The 17948-nt window shown below is 47.0% G+C and overlaps 1 protein-coding gene across 11 annotated transcripts in view; it reads left to right on the top strand.

Annotated features, from left to right (window-relative positions):
• LOC146869526 (stAR-related lipid transfer protein 3-like) overlaps positions 1–17948 on the top strand; it is a 138657-nt gene that overhangs the window by 95383 nt on the left and 25326 nt on the right. For all 11 annotated transcript variants that reach the window (XM_085603786.1, XM_085603763.1, XM_085603707.1 and 8 more), the window contains 5 exons: positions 3410–3527; positions 7328–7426; positions 7862–7917; positions 9363–9455; positions 13939–14001. In XM_085603786.1, the coding sequence (XP_085459912.1) occupies positions 3410–3527; positions 7328–7426; positions 7862–7917; positions 9363–9455; positions 13939–14001 (429 nt within the window). The remainder of the gene's footprint in view (positions 1–3409; positions 3528–7327; positions 7427–7861; positions 7918–9362; positions 9456–13938; positions 14002–17948) is intronic.

Genomic DNA, 17948 nt, shown 5'->3' with positions numbered 1-17948 from the left:
ACCCACTGAACTCTGGCCCCACAACACTCTTGAGGGCTTCAGAGTAAATGAAGACCGCCTGGAAATACAGCAAATAAACATCGCTGCACTTCCAGGCCTCTTCATTTACATGTGCTTGTAGAGGCCTTTGCGCCCCCCTGTGAACCCATCCATGCGCGCCACACAGTTTGAAGACCTGTGTTCTATGGTCAGGAGTTCTCCCGTGCATTGTGAGAGAGGGCTGTGCAGTGCTTCTAGGTGTCAGGAGCTGCCAGTGTATTGTGAGGGCTGTGCAGTGCTTCTAGGGTCAGGAGCTGTCCTATGCTTTACAAGTGAGGGCTGTGCAGTGCTTCTAGGGGTGAAGGGCTGCCCTGTGCATTGTGAGTGAGAACAACGCAGGATGCCATACCCCTGGACATCTGAGGTTTCAGGGAAAAGATTTTTATCAATCCTGAAACTCGTGTTTAGGACTCGCCTGAGCCAGCGCTTGCGCTGCTCTGGCGAGACATTTAGTAACTGGGTTTTTAAAAGTGCTACCCACAGGCTTTTGCCGGCCACCAGCTTGCTGTTACGCGCACAAGCGTGCGCTACGTGCACAATCGCCATCTGGCTTTCTGTAATGGCTCATTAAGCCTTACAGCGCACGCGTGAATCCCCTCTCCTACCCCCTCCCTTCTCCCACTCCCTCCTCGTCAGCTTCTCTTATTACAAGCTTCCTGCGTCGCGCGGCAAATGCTTGTTTTTATTTCCTGTGCTTTCCCCTCTGCCTCTGTCCGATCACTTTCGCGGCTTGGTTTTCTTTTGCTTTCAGCACTCAGCCTCTCTCCCTTGTTTTATTAATCTTCATGATAAATAATGTTTCTCTGCCACTGACCCGTACGTCAGCCCTGCCTCGCTTCAACTTCCTGCCCCTCCCTCACCACAGAGCGCGTCTTTTATTTAACTTTCAGCCCGGCTGCGCTTCAATTCCCGCCCCTTCCGAACCACAGAGCGCGTCTTTTATTTAACTTTCAGCCCATGCCACAGTGAGGAGCTACAGAATACCGATTGACAGACCTTACTATTGGCTCGGTGTATTTGTGCTGCCAAGAAGCACCTGCATATTGACATTCCTAAGGAAAAGTCCTGCTTGTTGTCTGGGTCCCACAGATTATACCGTCAGTTATTTTCCGATCCGTAAGACTGGTGTTTTTTTATGTCATGTTTACTTTAGGACAGCCCATGCCATTTTTAATACGATTCTAAGCGTGAATGGACCTCTCAGCCACATCAATAAAACGGGGACGTTTTTCATTAAAAACATTTTTTTAAATCAGCACGCACCCGCTTCTTGAGCACCTCGCTTTATGTTAACAATGCTTCTTTATTTTGTAGCAGTTTGTCGAAACGCCACACCTCCCTCAGAGTGCACACCGCCCCTGCAGCAGGACTCCGTCTCACTCCTTCGTTCCCCGCTTCTGCGCTTCATGTTTTGGACAGGAGGATTCTAACAATGCATGTTTATGTTAGCAAACCGCACTAAAATAAGCAAGCATTGATCGCGCGGTGCTGTCTAAAACGTGAAGTGCGGTATACTCCAACACCGCACTTCATGTTTTGGGCACCGTGGTGCTAACAATGCCTGTTTAGCCTAGTCCTCCTCACTGCTTTCAATACGTAGGTAGGGACAACATTAGTGAAGGTAAAATAATACATTTATGTTTATTTTTTTAGTGTTTCCGCATTTAGGCAACTTTGACCCCTTACAAACGAAGAGTGAGACAAATATTACAATCGGCAACTGCACAACCTCCATAGAAAGGTGGAGCCGTCTCATTCGATTAAAATGAAATCGCCATTCGAATCGATAGTTTAAGTTGCATGACTAGAGTTTTGATGGTAGCACTTAATTTGCCAGAGTTTTGGTTGCTGCTTAAATTAACGCAAATTGCTGCATTATCTTGCCAGATTTTTCTAAATGCTCCCGTCTTCGACAGTTACATCTATTTAAGGTAGTGTGCACAGTAGAGTACCCCGTCTTCCAAACCATAAAAAGGTTGTTTATTACTTACAAAAATAATAAATGTAAAGGGGCTTGGTTTGAGGTTCTTACAAAATCCTTCAGTAAACGCTTGACTCTTCCAGCACCTCGGGCTGGAGACCAGAGACCACAGTCTGACAGAGTGCCCCGTCTACCAACCCATAAGAAAAACAACACAGGTTGTATTGGAGGTTTTTAGCAAAGCCTTCAGTCAAGGCTTGATCCTTCAGCACCTGGGGTTCCAGTCCAGATCAGAGACCAACGCAGTACGCGCCGGGCTATTTTCTTCCATCATGGAGCCTCTAGGTCCTCCCTAAGATCATATGCTTTGTCCCTGCAGTTGTAAGACTGAGCAAGTCATCCTCTGAACACTAGGCACAAAGTATTTGGTGTGTTGAGTCGCAGTGTCTTTCCAGTTGACTAGTTTGGTGGTGCAGCACCAGAGACCCCAGAGTGGGGCCGGCCAGAATCCCCGCATCCTTTTAATTCTGTCTGCATCCATGATGATGGGGCGCAGCAAAAGGGAGAGAAAGAGCAGTGTCATTTCAAAGGGGTCAAGGTTGCCACCCCTGTACTGAATTATTACACAAATACCCCCAACCACCGCTCTTTGTATTATAAATACGTTATGTGCAATTTAAAATCCACCCCTACTGTCCCCTTTGTCGCAATTCAAGAGGACACAAACCCTAACCCGCACTAGGTGGCATGCTTCATCTGCGGGTCGCTCCTCGTCTGGGCACAGCCACGGCTCTTTGCCCTGCCAGAGTAGTTCTGATGTTTTTATTGCGCATGTATATACATTGTTTTACATTTATAATCTGTAGGGTCAGGCTGTTGAAACACTGTTGTGGTGGTTAGTGTGACTTCGGGTTTTTTCAGCCCACACACTTTCCAAGGTAAGAATCGATTCTAGCTCGGATTGCTTTCGGCATTGCTATATTTGATCTACGGCGACATGTTTCTAGCTCTATAGCTGCCTGTTTAGTTGGAAGCATTGGGCATGACTATATCCTCCCTGTACTAACTACTTCTCTTGGAAGAGTGTAAACTAAAGGAAGAGGTTCCCAGCACCTGCCCTTGTGCTCTTCACTGTCTGCTACATTGGAATGTCCCACGTGCAGCTGAGGCGAATGGATCCCTCAGTAGGAGAGAGTCTTGTGTCCATTCTCCTGGCACCATTGGACACAAATGCACAAATAATGCACCTAAGCTGCAGAGTTGGCACCAGTCACTTATTGTATTTATAGAAGTTGTGCTGAGATCCAACCGAGCTCTTGAGTGAAGGCAGGTAAGTGAATGAATATGTTGTCCTGCTCTCAACATTGTTGCTGAGGCAACATTTTCGTCATAACAGATAGCCAATCCAAGTGACGCATCTCATGTCTTGTGTAACTTCCTCCATTGCAGCTTCTCTCAAAAGGGGCGTTCGGCTACCTCCTTCCCATCGTGTCCTTCGTCATCGCTTGGTTGGAAACCTGGTTCCTTGATTTCAAAGTCTTATCTCAGGAAGCCGCGGAGGAGAAATGTGAGTTGGCTGGTGGGCTGGGAGCGCTGTGTGTTTTGTTTCCTGGATTCATGCCATCCTTGCCGATAAGTATGGGCCAGTATAACTGAAGCCAGCTGGCCCAACTAACATGACACTACTGCCATTGAGGAGATGAGGAGGCATGCCACTACTGCCATTGGGGAGACATGACACTACTGCCACTGGGGAGATGAGGAGGCATGACACTACTGCCATTGGGGAGATGAGGAGGCATGACACTACTGCCATTGGGGAGACATGACACTACTGACACTGGGGAGATGAGGAGGCATGACACTACTGCCATTGGGGAGATGAGGAGGCATGACACTACTGCCATTGGGGAGACATGACACCACTGCCATTGGGGAGACATGACACCACTGCCATTGGGGAGGCATGACACTACTGCCATTGGGGAGATGAGGAGGCATGACACTACTGCCATTGGGGAGACATGACACTACTGCCATTGGGGAGATGAGGAGGCATGACAGTACTGCCATTGGGGAGGCATGCCACTACTGCCATTGGGGAGGCATGACACTACTGCCATTGGGGAGGCATGACACTACTGCCATTGGGGAGGCATGGCACTACTGCCATTGGGAAGACATGACACTACTGCCATTGGGGAGACATGACACTACTGCCATTGGGGAGGCATGACACTACTGCCATTGGGGAGGCATGACACTACTGCCATTGGGGAGGCATGACACTACTGCCATTGGGGAGGCATGACACTACTGCCATTGGGGAGGCATGACACTACTGCCATTGGGGAGGCATGACACTACTGCCATTGGGGAGGCATGACACTACTGCCTTTGGGGGAGACGGGGAGACATGACATTGCTGCCATTGGGGAGACGAGGTGACATGGCATTACTACCATTGGGGGTATGGGGAGACATTACAAGACTGCCATGGGGGAGAATGGGGTGACCTACACCACTGCCATTGGGGAGACATGCCACTACTGCCATTGGGGAGACATGCCACTACTGCCATTGGGGAGGCATGACACTACTGCCATTGGGGAGATATGAGACCACTGCCATTGGGGAGGCATGACACCACTGCCATTGGGGAGGCATGACACTACTGCCATTGAGGAGGCATGACACTACTGCCATTGGGAAGGCATGACACCACTGCCATTGGGGAGGCATGACACTACTGCCAATTGGGGAGGCATGACACCACTGCCATTGGGGAGGCATGACACTACTGCCATTGAGGAGGCATGCCACTACTGCCATTGGGGAGACATGCCACTACTGCCATTGGGGAGGCATGACACTACTGCCATTGGGGAGACATGAGACCACTGCCATTTGGGGAGGCATGACACTACTGCCATTGGAAAGATGGGGAGGCATGACACTACTGCAATTGGGGAGGCATGACACTACTGCCATTGAGGAGGCATGACACCACTGCCATTGGGGAGGCATGACACCACTGCCATTGGGGAGGCATGACACCACTGCCATTGGGGAGGCATGACACCACTGCCATTGGGGAGGCATGACACCACTGCCATTGAGGAGGCATGACACCACTGCCATTGGGGAGGCATGACACCACTGCCATTGGGGAGGCATGACACTACTGCCATTTGAAAGATGGGGAGGCATGACACTACTGCCATTGGGGAGGCATGACACCACTGCCATTGGGGAGGCATGACACTACTGCCATTGAGGAGGCATGCCACTACTGCCATTGGGGAGACATGCCACTACTGCCATTGGGGAGGCATGGCACTACTGCCATTGGGGATATGAGGAGGCATGACACTACTGCCATTTGGGAGGCATGCCACTACTGCCATTGGGGAGGCATGATACTACTGCCATTGGGGACGCATGACACTACTGCCATTGGGGAGGCATGACACTACTGCCATTGGGGATGCATGACACTACTGCCATTGGGGAGGCATGACACTACTGCCATTGGGGAGGCATGACACTACTGCCATTGGGGAGGCATGACACTACTGCCATTGGGGAGGCATGACACTACTGCCATTGGGGAGACATGACACTACTGCCATTGGGGAGGCATGACACTACTGCCATTGGGGAGGCATGACACTACTGCCATTGGGGAGGCATGACACTACTGCCATTGGGGAGGCATGACACTACTGCCATTGGGGAGACATGAGACCACTGCCATTGGGGAGGCATGACACTACTGCCATTGGAAAGATGGGGAGGCATGACACTACTGCCATTGGGGAGGCATGACACAACTGCCATTGGGGAGGCATGACACAACTGCCATTGGGGAGGCATGACACAACTGCCATTGGGGAGGCATGACACCACTGCCATTGAGGAGGCATGACACCACTGCCATTGGGGAGGCATGACACCTAAGCCATTGGGGAGGCATGACACTACTGCCATTGGAAAGATGGGGATGCATGACACTACTGCCATTGGGGAGGCATGACATTACTGCCATCGGGGAGATGAGGAGGCATGACACTACTGCCATTGGGGAGACATGACACTACTGCCATTGGGGAGGCATGACACTACTGCCATTGGGGAGGCATGACACTACTGCCATTGGGGAGATGAGGAGGCATGACACTACTGCCATTGGGGAGACATGGCACTACTGCTATTGGGGAGGCATGACGCTACTGCCTTTTGGGGAGATGGGGAGGCATGACACTACTGCCATTGGGGAGATGGGGAGACATGACACTGCTGGCTTTGGGAAAGATGGGGTGACATGCCACTACTGCCATTGGGGAGGCATGACACTACTGCCATTGGGGAGATGGAGATTCATGGCACTACTGCCATTGGGGAGATGGGGAGGCATGACACCACTGCCATTGGGAAGGCATGACACCACTGCCATTGGGGAGGCATGACACTACTGCCATTGGGGAGATGGTGAGGCCTAATCTGGCCCCTGTGTAGCCAAAGTATATTAATATCAGAGGTCTAGGAGATGGGGGTGCACGGATTTGAAGTACTATTTCAGAGGCTGCTACACATTACCCGAAAAAGCGCTTCAACACTCCATCCCGGGTAACAAGCGCTATATAAATAAAAACCTTTTTTTCTCCTCTCCTATCCCTACGCTATCCTTCTGAAATCCAAATAACTGAGTAACCTATCCACCACTCAAATTACTTTCATATTTCACTATACTAATTCAAAATTAATCCTTTATGGGCTCCGGAGTAGCGTGCTACTCTCCGAAAAGCGCTTTGCCACCTTGTCAGGGGTAGTGAGCGCTATATAAATGCAATTACAATACAATACATTCGCTTGAAAACTATCCTTTACCACCCAATCAGGCCCTTTGAGGAGCCATAATTGGGCTTCAGAGCACTTCACCCCAGACAAGAGGAGGCCTGCACCTTTAGCATCTGCCCTCGTGCCCCAGCCTCCCTGTATACACACCGGCTGCTCCTGGAAGACGTTACGGGGATGGCCGTGGACCTGTGATGCTGCATCTGCTGTATTAAATATGTCTCTTGTTTACCCTTTCAGGGAAGGTTATTTTCAGAAGTGTATTTTTAAGTACATTTTTATTGAATTTCTTTACTTATGTGAGATGCTTGCAAGTTCTATCCTGGATTACTGGGGCAGTGGTGTCTGGGCTCCTTGCTGGCAAAGGATGATGGGAGTTGGGTTTCTAGGAGGAGTAATTTCACCAAACTTCAACTTTCATTGTGTAATGACCATTAAAGATAGAGGCGGGAGCGTCATTAATTCTGTGCACGTGCGCCCTTTCATTTTGTTAATTGTTGTTGGTTGTAGGGTATCTGGCGACACAGTCTGCGGCCAATCATCGGCCCCTGCTTTACCCTCGCGCCATCTCAGATGGACAGTTCTACTCTCCCCCGGAGTCCTGTGCAGGTGAGAAGGGGATGCCTCTAGAAACCTAAACGAATGTGGAGCAGCTGATGTGTGACTGCACTACTGGGATCTACTGTGGCGGTCTCGTGCACCCAAACCCCGGGCAAGAAGATCTCATTGGATCCTCTGTGATGCGTCCTTGCCCTGGAGTTGGAAATGCCATGTATGATCGTAGACTTTCCCATTGTGCTAGTGAAAACCTATCCCTTTCGGGTTGTGCGGAATTGTTCAAGTGATCTTGCCTCCCTTTCCATCAGCCCATGTTGCACCAGCTATGAATTATTACCAGAGGTCTCTACTCCAGTGTTCCAGTTTTTTAAAAAAACACCCCTTGTGTGAGAAAATGTCCTCTAGCACAAGAGAACTTCAGAGGTCTGTATCTTTTGGTATACTGGCCGGTATCTGTCTTGTGACCTGTGTCTCTGCCTTTTTTAGGATCTGACAAGGAGTCTGATGATGGCGGGACAGGGGGACAAGCAGTCACAGCTCAGGTAAAGTGTTGGGTTTGCTCATGGTTGAAGGAACAGATAATCTGGCGGAATCTCCAGTATTTTAGGAGAAGAAACTGCCCTGCTGGCTGAAAAGATGCAATGTTGAGAGTAGTAAAACCATATTAAAAGCTTAGAGGAGTGTTCGTTTCTTCCACTCTTACTTCTCCTTCGGCTTTCCAAGCAGTCTTAGCCAGGTGGGCCTCTCTTCTCCTCTCTACCACTAGCTCGGGTCTGGCAAGCTGGGCTTCCAAGCAGAATGCGATCGCAAAGAGGTAAGTGATGGGTTCCAACTATTTTTACCTCGTGCTAACATTTCTGAAGAACCCCATATAAAAAAGTTATCTTTGCAGTGGTGTTTGTGGAAGAAATGTGTCAGCAGGTGTATTTGCATTTACTTTAGACCTGTATATGTGTGATGTGTGAGCGGTGACTTAAATCAATTTATGATTTACAAAATATCCACTTTATTTTTTCACGAGTATTTCCTTTCTAGCACAAATTCTGACTTGAATTTGATAGGAAAAAGGTCCAGATAAAATAGTTGGGATTAATTATTGTCTTAGACAGTGGAACTAGTGAATAAAGGAGACTTCTCAGTCTAGAGAACAGCCAGGTGAAAAAAGAATTCCACTTGATTTGAATATCAACCAGTTATGCAGCTTGTCTAGCCAAATGATTGACATTGGATCCCAGATCACCTTTATTTAGGACATTTAGAGGTAACTGGTATGTTGCTTTGTAAGGGACACTAGTTTGAGTAATGCCTTAGGGCCATAGCCATGTCAGGAAGCTTCCAGCATCTGTTTTTCAAATTCTGCCCCTGGGTCATGGCAAGATGCGCACACATGTGGCCATACTCAGGCGGGGTCTATCAACAAGCTCTGGGTGGAAATGCAAAGTCAAACCCAACAGGCCGATCCCGCTCTGCAGTCCGAGAGTTTCTTGAGAAGAGTCCTGGAATGCGCTGATTGCCTCAGTAAACTTTAATGTACATATTTTAAGCAGTAGAACTGTTGCGTTTCAGCAAACACAAGCTGTATTAAACTGACCGATTGTTTACAAATATCTCATTTGTACATGTTTGTATACACAAGTTTTTTTTAAAGAATTTTGTCTGACAATTGTTTTTACTCTTTGTAGATATTATCTATTGTAATGGTTTAATTAACTAAACAATAAAGCTTACAATTACATAGCCATGTTCCTTCTGGTATCCATAAAATGTTTGTACTTCACCCGCACAGTCATCTAGAAGTGTAGGTTGTAGGAATCTAAAATGTGAAATATGAAACCAAAGAAAACAGAGGGGTGTTCAAAGTTCCCCGGTTTGTCACTTCCCGGATATGTCATATATGGTGCCGGGCAGCATTGCATGCTCTGCCTGGCTTTGTGAAGCGGGTCTCTGTCCCAACCGCCCCCAAGAATAACCAACCCCTGTGTTTCAGGAACGAGAGTATGTGCAGCAAGGCAAGGAGTCCTTGGAAGTGGTCGAGCAGATCCTGGCACAAGAGGCCAGCTGGAGATTCGAGAAAAGCAACGTGAGTGAATACCGATGGGGATCTGTGGCAGAATGTGTATGATCAGATCATGTATTTTCTTGGGAAGGGCAGCCATTTTGATGAAATCTCTTAGAGTCCTTTTCTTGCTGCATTTCCCCTCTTTCCTCCAGCAAGTTGTAGCATTGTCAAGTCCCCTTTCTACATTACACATCTGCAGGTGCCTTGTATCTGCAACTGGAGGAGTATTTAAGAGTAATTAGCTTTTTCTTTTAGATATTTTGGTAAAACAATCCTGCTTGTAAATTCATTGTAGAATTGTGGTCCACCAATCCAGTTCCAGGAGATGGGCTTTAAGCCATCCAGGTGCAGAGCCTGGTCCTGAATGCAGTCAATAAATATAGGTTCAAGGCGCAGTCGCCATTAGGATTTATTGCTGATGAGCCACTAATACAAAGATAATAGGATACGGGGGACAAAATTACACCCGAGTCCCTTGGCGATCAGTCATAACACCGAGTGGCACACAAGTTTCCAGGAGTTCAGGGGGCCGGTCTCTCCTACCACCTTGAAATCCCTAGAACCAACTTAGACCACTATTTGAAAATGTGCAAACTTGAATGGAAATAGAATTGGTATTTAGCAGCTTCGTTGGCATGTCTGCCCCAGTCTACAGGTCTGAATCATCGATGAACCATGAATGGCTTGTAAGCAGTGCTTTAAATGGGCCGGTACTCACCGGTACTAAGTACCAGCACTTTTTCATTTTCTCCCCTTGAGTACCGGCACTTTTCCTAGAATGAAGAGAGTACCGGTACTCATTGGACCTGACTTCAACCCAGGCAGCACTTCCTTCATCCCTCCACTGATACCTCTGCAGCACCTTTAACAAGCACTGCACGGAATTCATCTCGGGAACTCTTGGCACCAGGAACCAGCGTGAGCTGCTTTGGAAGTCTGGAAGTCATCAGAGGGGGGGGTCTGAAGAGTGGTTTTCTTATCCATTGTTCTTTTCACAGTGGGGCTGAGGGGGCTGTAAAATTAAATGGATGGCGGTGGGACGCACGGTTCAGGATTGAATATTCCAGCAGCGTTTCATTTAAAAGTGGGTTTATGGCTGTGGGAGTGATGTCCACTGAGTTATCTAACAGCGGCCCATTAAGCACACCTGAGGACAGGCGCCAGCTGGCCTGCCCATCTCGGACCCCTCCCGGGCACAGGCCTCGCTGGCCTGCCCGTCTCGGACCCATCCCGGGTACAGGCCTCGCTGGCCTGCCCGTCTCGGACCCCTCCCGGGTACAGGCCTCGCTGGCCTGCCCGTCTCGGCCTCGAACCCCTCCCGGGTACAGGCCTCGCTGGCCTGCCCGTCTCTATCCACTCCCGGATACAGGCCTCGCTGGCCTGCCAGTCTCGGCCCCCTCCCGGGTACAGGCCTCGCTGGCCTGCGCGTCTCGATCCCCTCCCGGGTACAGGCCTCGCTGGCCTGCCCGTCTCTGCCCCCTCCCGGGTACAGGCCTCGCTGGCCTGCCCGTCTCGATCCCCTCCCGGGTACAGGCCTCGCTGGCCTGCCCGTCTCTGACCCCTCCCGGGTACAGGCCTCGCTGGCCTGCCCGTCTCGGACCCCTCCCGGGTACAGGCCTCGCTGGCCTGCCCTGGGCGTATGATCCACCGGGGGCCACCGTTCTTCCGCTCTTATACATACAACTGCTTCACTGGCTACCATTACAACTTGATCTATATTTCCAGAGTCCCTCTTCATTCTAAAACTATCTTGTTGTGAAATGTGTTCCTTCTTGAAAGTATAATAATGCCTCATACAAGTAACAGGAACTCCTTCCAGAATGAGTACACTCACGTAGAGGGACAACGAGTCACGGCTTTCAAAATTACGAAACGTGTTTCTTTATATCGGATAAGTGCCAAGTGTTTGTGTACGTGGTTGAGAAAACAAGTAGGTGCGAGGAAGGCACTGAACTCTGGCTGCTGTTTCAGAATGTGTCACAGGAATGAACACAGCTCACTCGGAAGAACACACTCTTCAGATACCCTTCAATTTTACTAAAAAATGTTTTAAACATATGTTCATAAAATGCTCTATTTCACTGTTGCACAAATAAAACTCACACTCCACAAATAGACTTGCACCGTAGGCAAACACAGTAGTGACGCACACAATACAGTAACGGATACATTCACAGAAACCATAATGCACAGACACGGATGGGTACATACTGCACAGATGTACATGCAGCAAAGATAGGGTAACCAGACGTCCCCGTTTTCCCAGGACGGTCCCCGTTTTTGGGTAAGTGTCCCCGTGTCCCGACACTTTTCTCCAAGTGACTCAAATGTCCCTGTTTTCAAACAGTGTCCCCGTTAAACACAGAAATGTCCCTGTTTTTCATTGTTCCGGTTGAGCATGCGCGCGCATGCTCTCTTTGCACTGTTTACGGCATGTGTCGTCACTGAGGTGAGCACTGTAGCAAGAAGGGAAATCCTTTGAAGAGAGACATTTTACACGCAGCGCCACCTGCGTCATCGTGCCAGCCAAAGTTTCTACTTTGGATAAAATATTATTTCTTCATCCTGTAGCTTGTATTCATAGTCATACAAACTTTTCAGTAGCCCTTATGCATACCGTGCAAGGATTAATGCATTGCTCATTGCATGTTTTATTCATAACCAATTGATGCATGCTTTGTGTTCTCCATATCAAAGCTATGACTTGACCTTTTGACTGACCTTTCAGATCACGGCAAACTGTTTAGCTGGAAAGGACTTAAAGGAGCAGGGTTAATGCCTGTGGGAGAGGCGAGCAGCGATGCTCGAGCTTTTTGCTCAGGTCTTCACACTATTGCACTATGAGATGACACCAATGGCTAGAGTGCACTATACATACCCCAGTAAGGTAACATGACATCTCAGCAGTGACTACGCAAATGTGGGAGGACAGTGTTGTCGGCCAACCTTTGCCACCCTTAAGTCCCTAAGGCAGTAATACCTGGAGAGAAGTTTTTTTTTGTACATTGGTCCATGGCTGCCATTTGGCAATTTAGCATTCCGCAGTTTACCTCCCATGCTTTCCTGTCATGAGCAACTAAGCAACATTGGTGAGTTGTACTTTATGTGGTGCTGACGTGCATCTATAGAAACGAGCATTGATAAAGCTAGTAAATCTGGCGTTTGCTAGCCTGTGATGTTTTATTGATTTTTGGCAAATATATGCTATAGTCCTTAAAAGTGTAAATGTAATAAAAAGTACTAATGCTGCTGTGTGAAGGACAGGGTTGCCAATAAAAGACCGCGGATTTGTTGTCTGTAATGCTTCATCTCGGTCTGTGGAGGGAGCTGTAATTGTAGTCCTTTTTCTATGTCTATGACAGCTGTCAAATAGTCCTACTTTTATGTCGATGGTTACTGCAAACCGTAGTCCTACTTCTATGTCTATGACCTGTCCCCGTTTTTTATTTTGAGAATCTGGTCACCCTAAGCAAACATTCATGCCCAAGCACGTACGCGCAAACACTTGCGAAAACCACAAGCACAGACACACAGCACACACATTCCATCGGTAGACACACACACACAGCATGCACACATACAATTGTAGGAAGAGGGTATACACGTGGGGCAGTGCAGAGGGGACAAAAGCTGAAATGTAGTAGACCCACTCCACAGATATAGTGGGATTTTAGAGGTATTATCTACTAGGCATAGATGTTCCTTGCGTTTAACAAACTCCTTATAGGAGGACGAGACTCCAGAAGGAGCAAGGGTGAAGAAAGACCAGGCAATTAGTTGCGGAGACTTCTGGACTGTGCCGGTGTTTCTCCTAGACCATAACAAACTGTTACTCGGAACCACATGAAGAATAAGGCAGTTAGCCCCCAAAGGAGACCAGCAGACGTTTACCACCACCCAGTATATAGTGCAAATGCTCCACGCCCTGCGTTGTATCAGAGATGTGGAAGTGTAAACAGAAATACGTTCATTCTTTCCCGGATGTTTGCCCTTGTCTGCCCTTTCCCCTGCCTGTTAAATCGGCCACGAGTGGCTCATCCTCCCGCTTAGCTGAACCGGTCACTGAGTGCTTATCTTTTATGTATGACCGAGGTGGCCCACCTTTTTTCAATCCTGAAGTGGCCCACCTTTTTTCATTCCTGAAGTGGCCCACCTTTTTCCATTCCTGAAGTGGCCCACCTTTTTTCATTCCTGAAGTGGCCCACCTTTTTTCATTCCCGAAGTGGCCCACCTTTTTTCATTCCCGAAGTGGCCCACCTTTTTTCACGGCTGAAGTGGCCCACCTTGTTTTCACGGCTGAAGTGGCCCACCTTGTTTCACGGCTGAAGTGGCCCACCTTGTTTCACGGCTGAAGTGGCCCACCTTCTTTCACGGAGTGGCCCACCTTCTTTCACGGCTGAAGTGGCCCACCTTCTTTCACGGAGTCAGTTTTGATCTTCCGCACCTACATTTCCTTATAGTGCAGTCTCCTTTAATATGTTCTGTGTGTTTTTTCGTTATTCAGGAAGTGGGAGATGTTGTCTACACCATCGAAACACCGTTCTATGGCAAGTCCTTCATCTTGAAGGTAAGGATACCTACTTAATACACTCCTCTTCCCACAGAACACCGGCTTACTTTTCTACTCCATGTCGCACCTACCTGGGTATTCTCTTTCCTTAACCAGCTGAGGCCTTAACTACTGCTTATCTCCATGGCTAACCCACACCCTTTCACAGTGCAGATGAACAGATGAGCTCCTACAGTTCACGCAACGTTCATATGCAGGTGCATTCTTTCTTTCATAAATGACACCATCCCAAGATCCATCTGGACATTTCTTAACTCGTTCATCATGCAGATGTACAATATTACGTCCTCTATCATCTCCTCCCAAAATACAACCGGCCATTTCCTATTTCCTTCAGAAAGCCCATCGGTCCCTGGTCTCTAGCCACCATCAATCCTTGTGTATCCTGCCTTTTGAGCCCAGTAAACTCCAAAGGCTCCAAGTGTGCTGCATTAATGTAGTTTTGGAGTTCTGTTAAAACATATTAATTGACCTCAGATTCAGTTTTCCGTTGGGGGTTGTTATAGTTATCTTGTATTGTCTATAATCAGGTGTATCTATTTGTGTACTACAAAATGTTTTTAAAAAAATGTTTTCTTAGTGAACAAAAAAATATAAAATAATATGTATTGATAAACAACAGATGAAAACTAATAAGAACTAAAAATAAAATTAATTTTTAGAAAAAAACCAGAACATGTATATGTGTATTTAAATGTCAAAATAATGTCTAGTTAGATTTGTATTTCAACCCATACGAGATTTAATGTCCGATAAAGAAATATAGGTCTTACGGGAGCTGTTCTTGTTTCAGTTGCTTTGTTTTCCCCTCTTTCTCCCTGACCTCACTTACCTCTGAGTGGGTCCCTTTATGTACAATTTCTTCTGTTTAAACCACAAGTGACATAATCGCTCAGTTCTAATACCTGTAGTGCACTTTATTCTTGTAAGGCTGCCCCTCTACCTAGGCAATGCAGGGTTAACAGCCGTGGCATTGTTGCGTGGAGTTGAGCACATACCTTTATATCTGTATTCTTGTGGGGAGTTAGGAGCAGGTCCGCAGGCATCTCCTCCATAAAGTTCTTTCAATCCCCTATACATGGATTCTTAGTCTTCCTCAGGACTGGTAGATGTGTGTTTGTCTACGAATGGACTTGTGACAGAACATTGGAGTCAATGTATGTGTCTGTGCTGCACAAAATGGTGATCTCCATTGTCCCCGGCTGGTTGTTGACCTTTTAGACATGCCAGCTTTCAAATACTAGTCTTTCTCCTTAGCCAAAACCAGATCAGCCCGTTTAGTGGGAAGAGTTAGCCGGCCACTGCTTTTTCCGTAGAAGAGATTCCCATGACAAGGCAAAACATGAAATTCCCCCTTTCCTGTCTGTGACCACATCCTTTTGTGAAATGGTTGCCCAGAACAGGCCATGTCAGGAGAGATCCCAGACTTGGAGTAAAACAAAAACTAGTCTCTAATGGCTGTAAGCAAACTCCCCCAGGCATTGGGTAACATCTGAACATTCATCTGAACATTAAAGAAACACAGCATGTCAAACATTTTAAATACATACAGCTCATACATGTCCTACGATCAAGAATTGGTTGTGGAGAGCAAAACTCTAGACACCTCTTTAGTCTATGGAAAGCGACTGAATACTACCCAAAGGGATTTAGCGAACCCTAAAACCGCACTGAGAAGCTGACAAAGGTACACCTGAGCGGGAGGCCGGGGAAGAGGCACTCGAGCACTCCAGGGAGGTCTTGTTGAGATTGCGGTTCAACTTGGGGCAACTTAGTCCTTCCCAGAATACACACGAGGGCTCAGATCTTTCCTAGAACGGTTGGAGACACTTACCTGAGCGAATGCACTGAACAAGGAATCTTCATACAATATGGTAGTGAATAGTAATAGCACAGTGCTGGTTTGGTGCCTTAAATAGCTGCCACCCAGGGAGTACCACTAGGCCTGGAGACAGCATCTGTACATTTACGAATATGGGATGATCGGACCTTGAATAGATACCAGAGATTGATTGTGATCGTGAACTTCATCGTAGCTAAAGGGACTTAGTATATTGATGGACTGGTGCGTTGCAGCAGCAAAAAAACAGTTTCTGCTGGCATGGACTGCCCTAAAGATAATTTAAAAATGTATGAGGCATGGGATGAAACTCAATGGGCTGATCTAGTCTGAGAATGGAAGTAAGAGTAAACCAACCAGAACATTAGGTAGAGCAGCCTACGGGGAACATACAATATTGCCCTACAACCAAATGAGCTGTCTCATCAGTCCTACACCTGCCACTGTGTCTGTAAACTTTTTCTAATTCTGTGGAAACTTATTAATGGTGAAGCACTGTAAAGCCCTGCGAGAATTATCTAAGTATTCAATATGTTACTTGTAAAAAAATAAAAACATTTTAAACAGACAAAACAAAAATATTAATGAAATATGATATAACATAAGGCAGCCTCACTGATTGGTATGGTTTACTCTCCAGAGAAAGGGTAAGTACTAGCTTCTAAGTTTGTTGTCACTGCTTGTTTGCTACTATCTTTGAAACAACTTAAATCCGGGAAGATTGCCGAAGAGAGTTGTTGAAGGGTCTGTGGAGATCGGAAGACCAGTCTGCCTACTATGACAAGGAGTTGGACTGTCCCTGCCAGTATGAGTAATCTGATTCACAGAGGGTCGCCAGGGACCAGGCAACTGAGAAGGCCTGCGTAGAGGACATCTTGATGTACTCCGACTGCCCCAGAGCCACAAGGAGTCTTGAGCCAGCTACCCAGGGACAAGCACGATTGCCTCTTAATTGAGGAAGTCGCTTGATGGCCCTCACAATTGAGAATTGAACCGACTTCAGTTTCCTGGCCTGGGGTTCCATGTTAGCTGGAGGAGGTTGTCTTGATTCTGGAACCATTGTAAATGACTTAATAGCTTCTCTGATTTGAGAGATCACGAGTCAAAACCGCAACTAAGAACCATTGGTTCTTGCTGGCCTCTTCGTTATCTGATATGGATGTTACAGCACTTTGGTGCTCCTACCACCAAACAATCTTCACCACGACTAGCTTCAGCTCAAGATAAATTCCCATACTTCTAAAACAGCCATCCGAGGGACTCCTAGTGTTTAGTTGCACGCAAGCCAGCCACTGTCCCCAGCTTAGAGTTCAGTGCTTGATTTGCTCCCCTTCAATGGCATGGTGCACCACTTCACTAGACACTACACAAAGTCCTTGAAGAATCTAGAAATCCTTTGTGAAGGGTGGGCACTTGTTTGTTTGGCCTTAGGAGCGTGGAGGATGCACAGCTTGCATCCCTTAAATAGCTTTAACTTGAGTCCAAGTCCTTGAATATTAATAAAAGACATATTGATAACCAATAGTGTAACACTTTATCTTTCCATCTAGTAGTAGTATATACTTTAATTAGATATAAAAATATCCTTAAAAGAACACCTCAAAATTACGACAGCAATACACATTTTAAAAACAGAACCTTGGCATGGGAGCAGTGGTTGTTAAAAACTTCAAATTGCAATAAAAGCTTCACTGATATATCAATGGTAAAAGGACTTAGTGTGCAAAATGCAATGACAAGCATAACGTTTAAAATACATTTGATTTCAAATGTTTGACAACAACCGTAAGTGCAATCCAATATTTCATAAAATGACAACCGATTGTGCAAAGCGTCAGTCAGATAAAAGTAGTGTTAGCAGCATTTGAGAAATTACACGATGAAATGAAATGGCCCTTAAAGAAAGCATAAAAACATACCAAACCATTACTGCTTAAGAGTGCGGTAAGCATGTCGTAAAAAAGTTGTAAAAGCAATATTTAGACCTGTGTTTTCTGGCGTTAAAGCTGCAATAATTGCTTATCTACACGTTCGGATTCCCAGCCTATTCCTCTCAATTTTCAATTTGCATCTACGTTGTGACATAAAAGATGGACAGAGACAT

This window comes from Triturus cristatus, chromosome 1_1 (genome assembly GCF_964204655.1).
Source record: "Triturus cristatus chromosome 1_1, aTriCri1.1, whole genome shotgun sequence".
In the NCBI taxonomy this organism is placed as follows: domain Eukaryota; kingdom Metazoa; phylum Chordata; class Amphibia; order Caudata; family Salamandridae; genus Triturus; species Triturus cristatus.
This window is presented reverse-complemented; position numbering and strand designations above follow the sequence as displayed.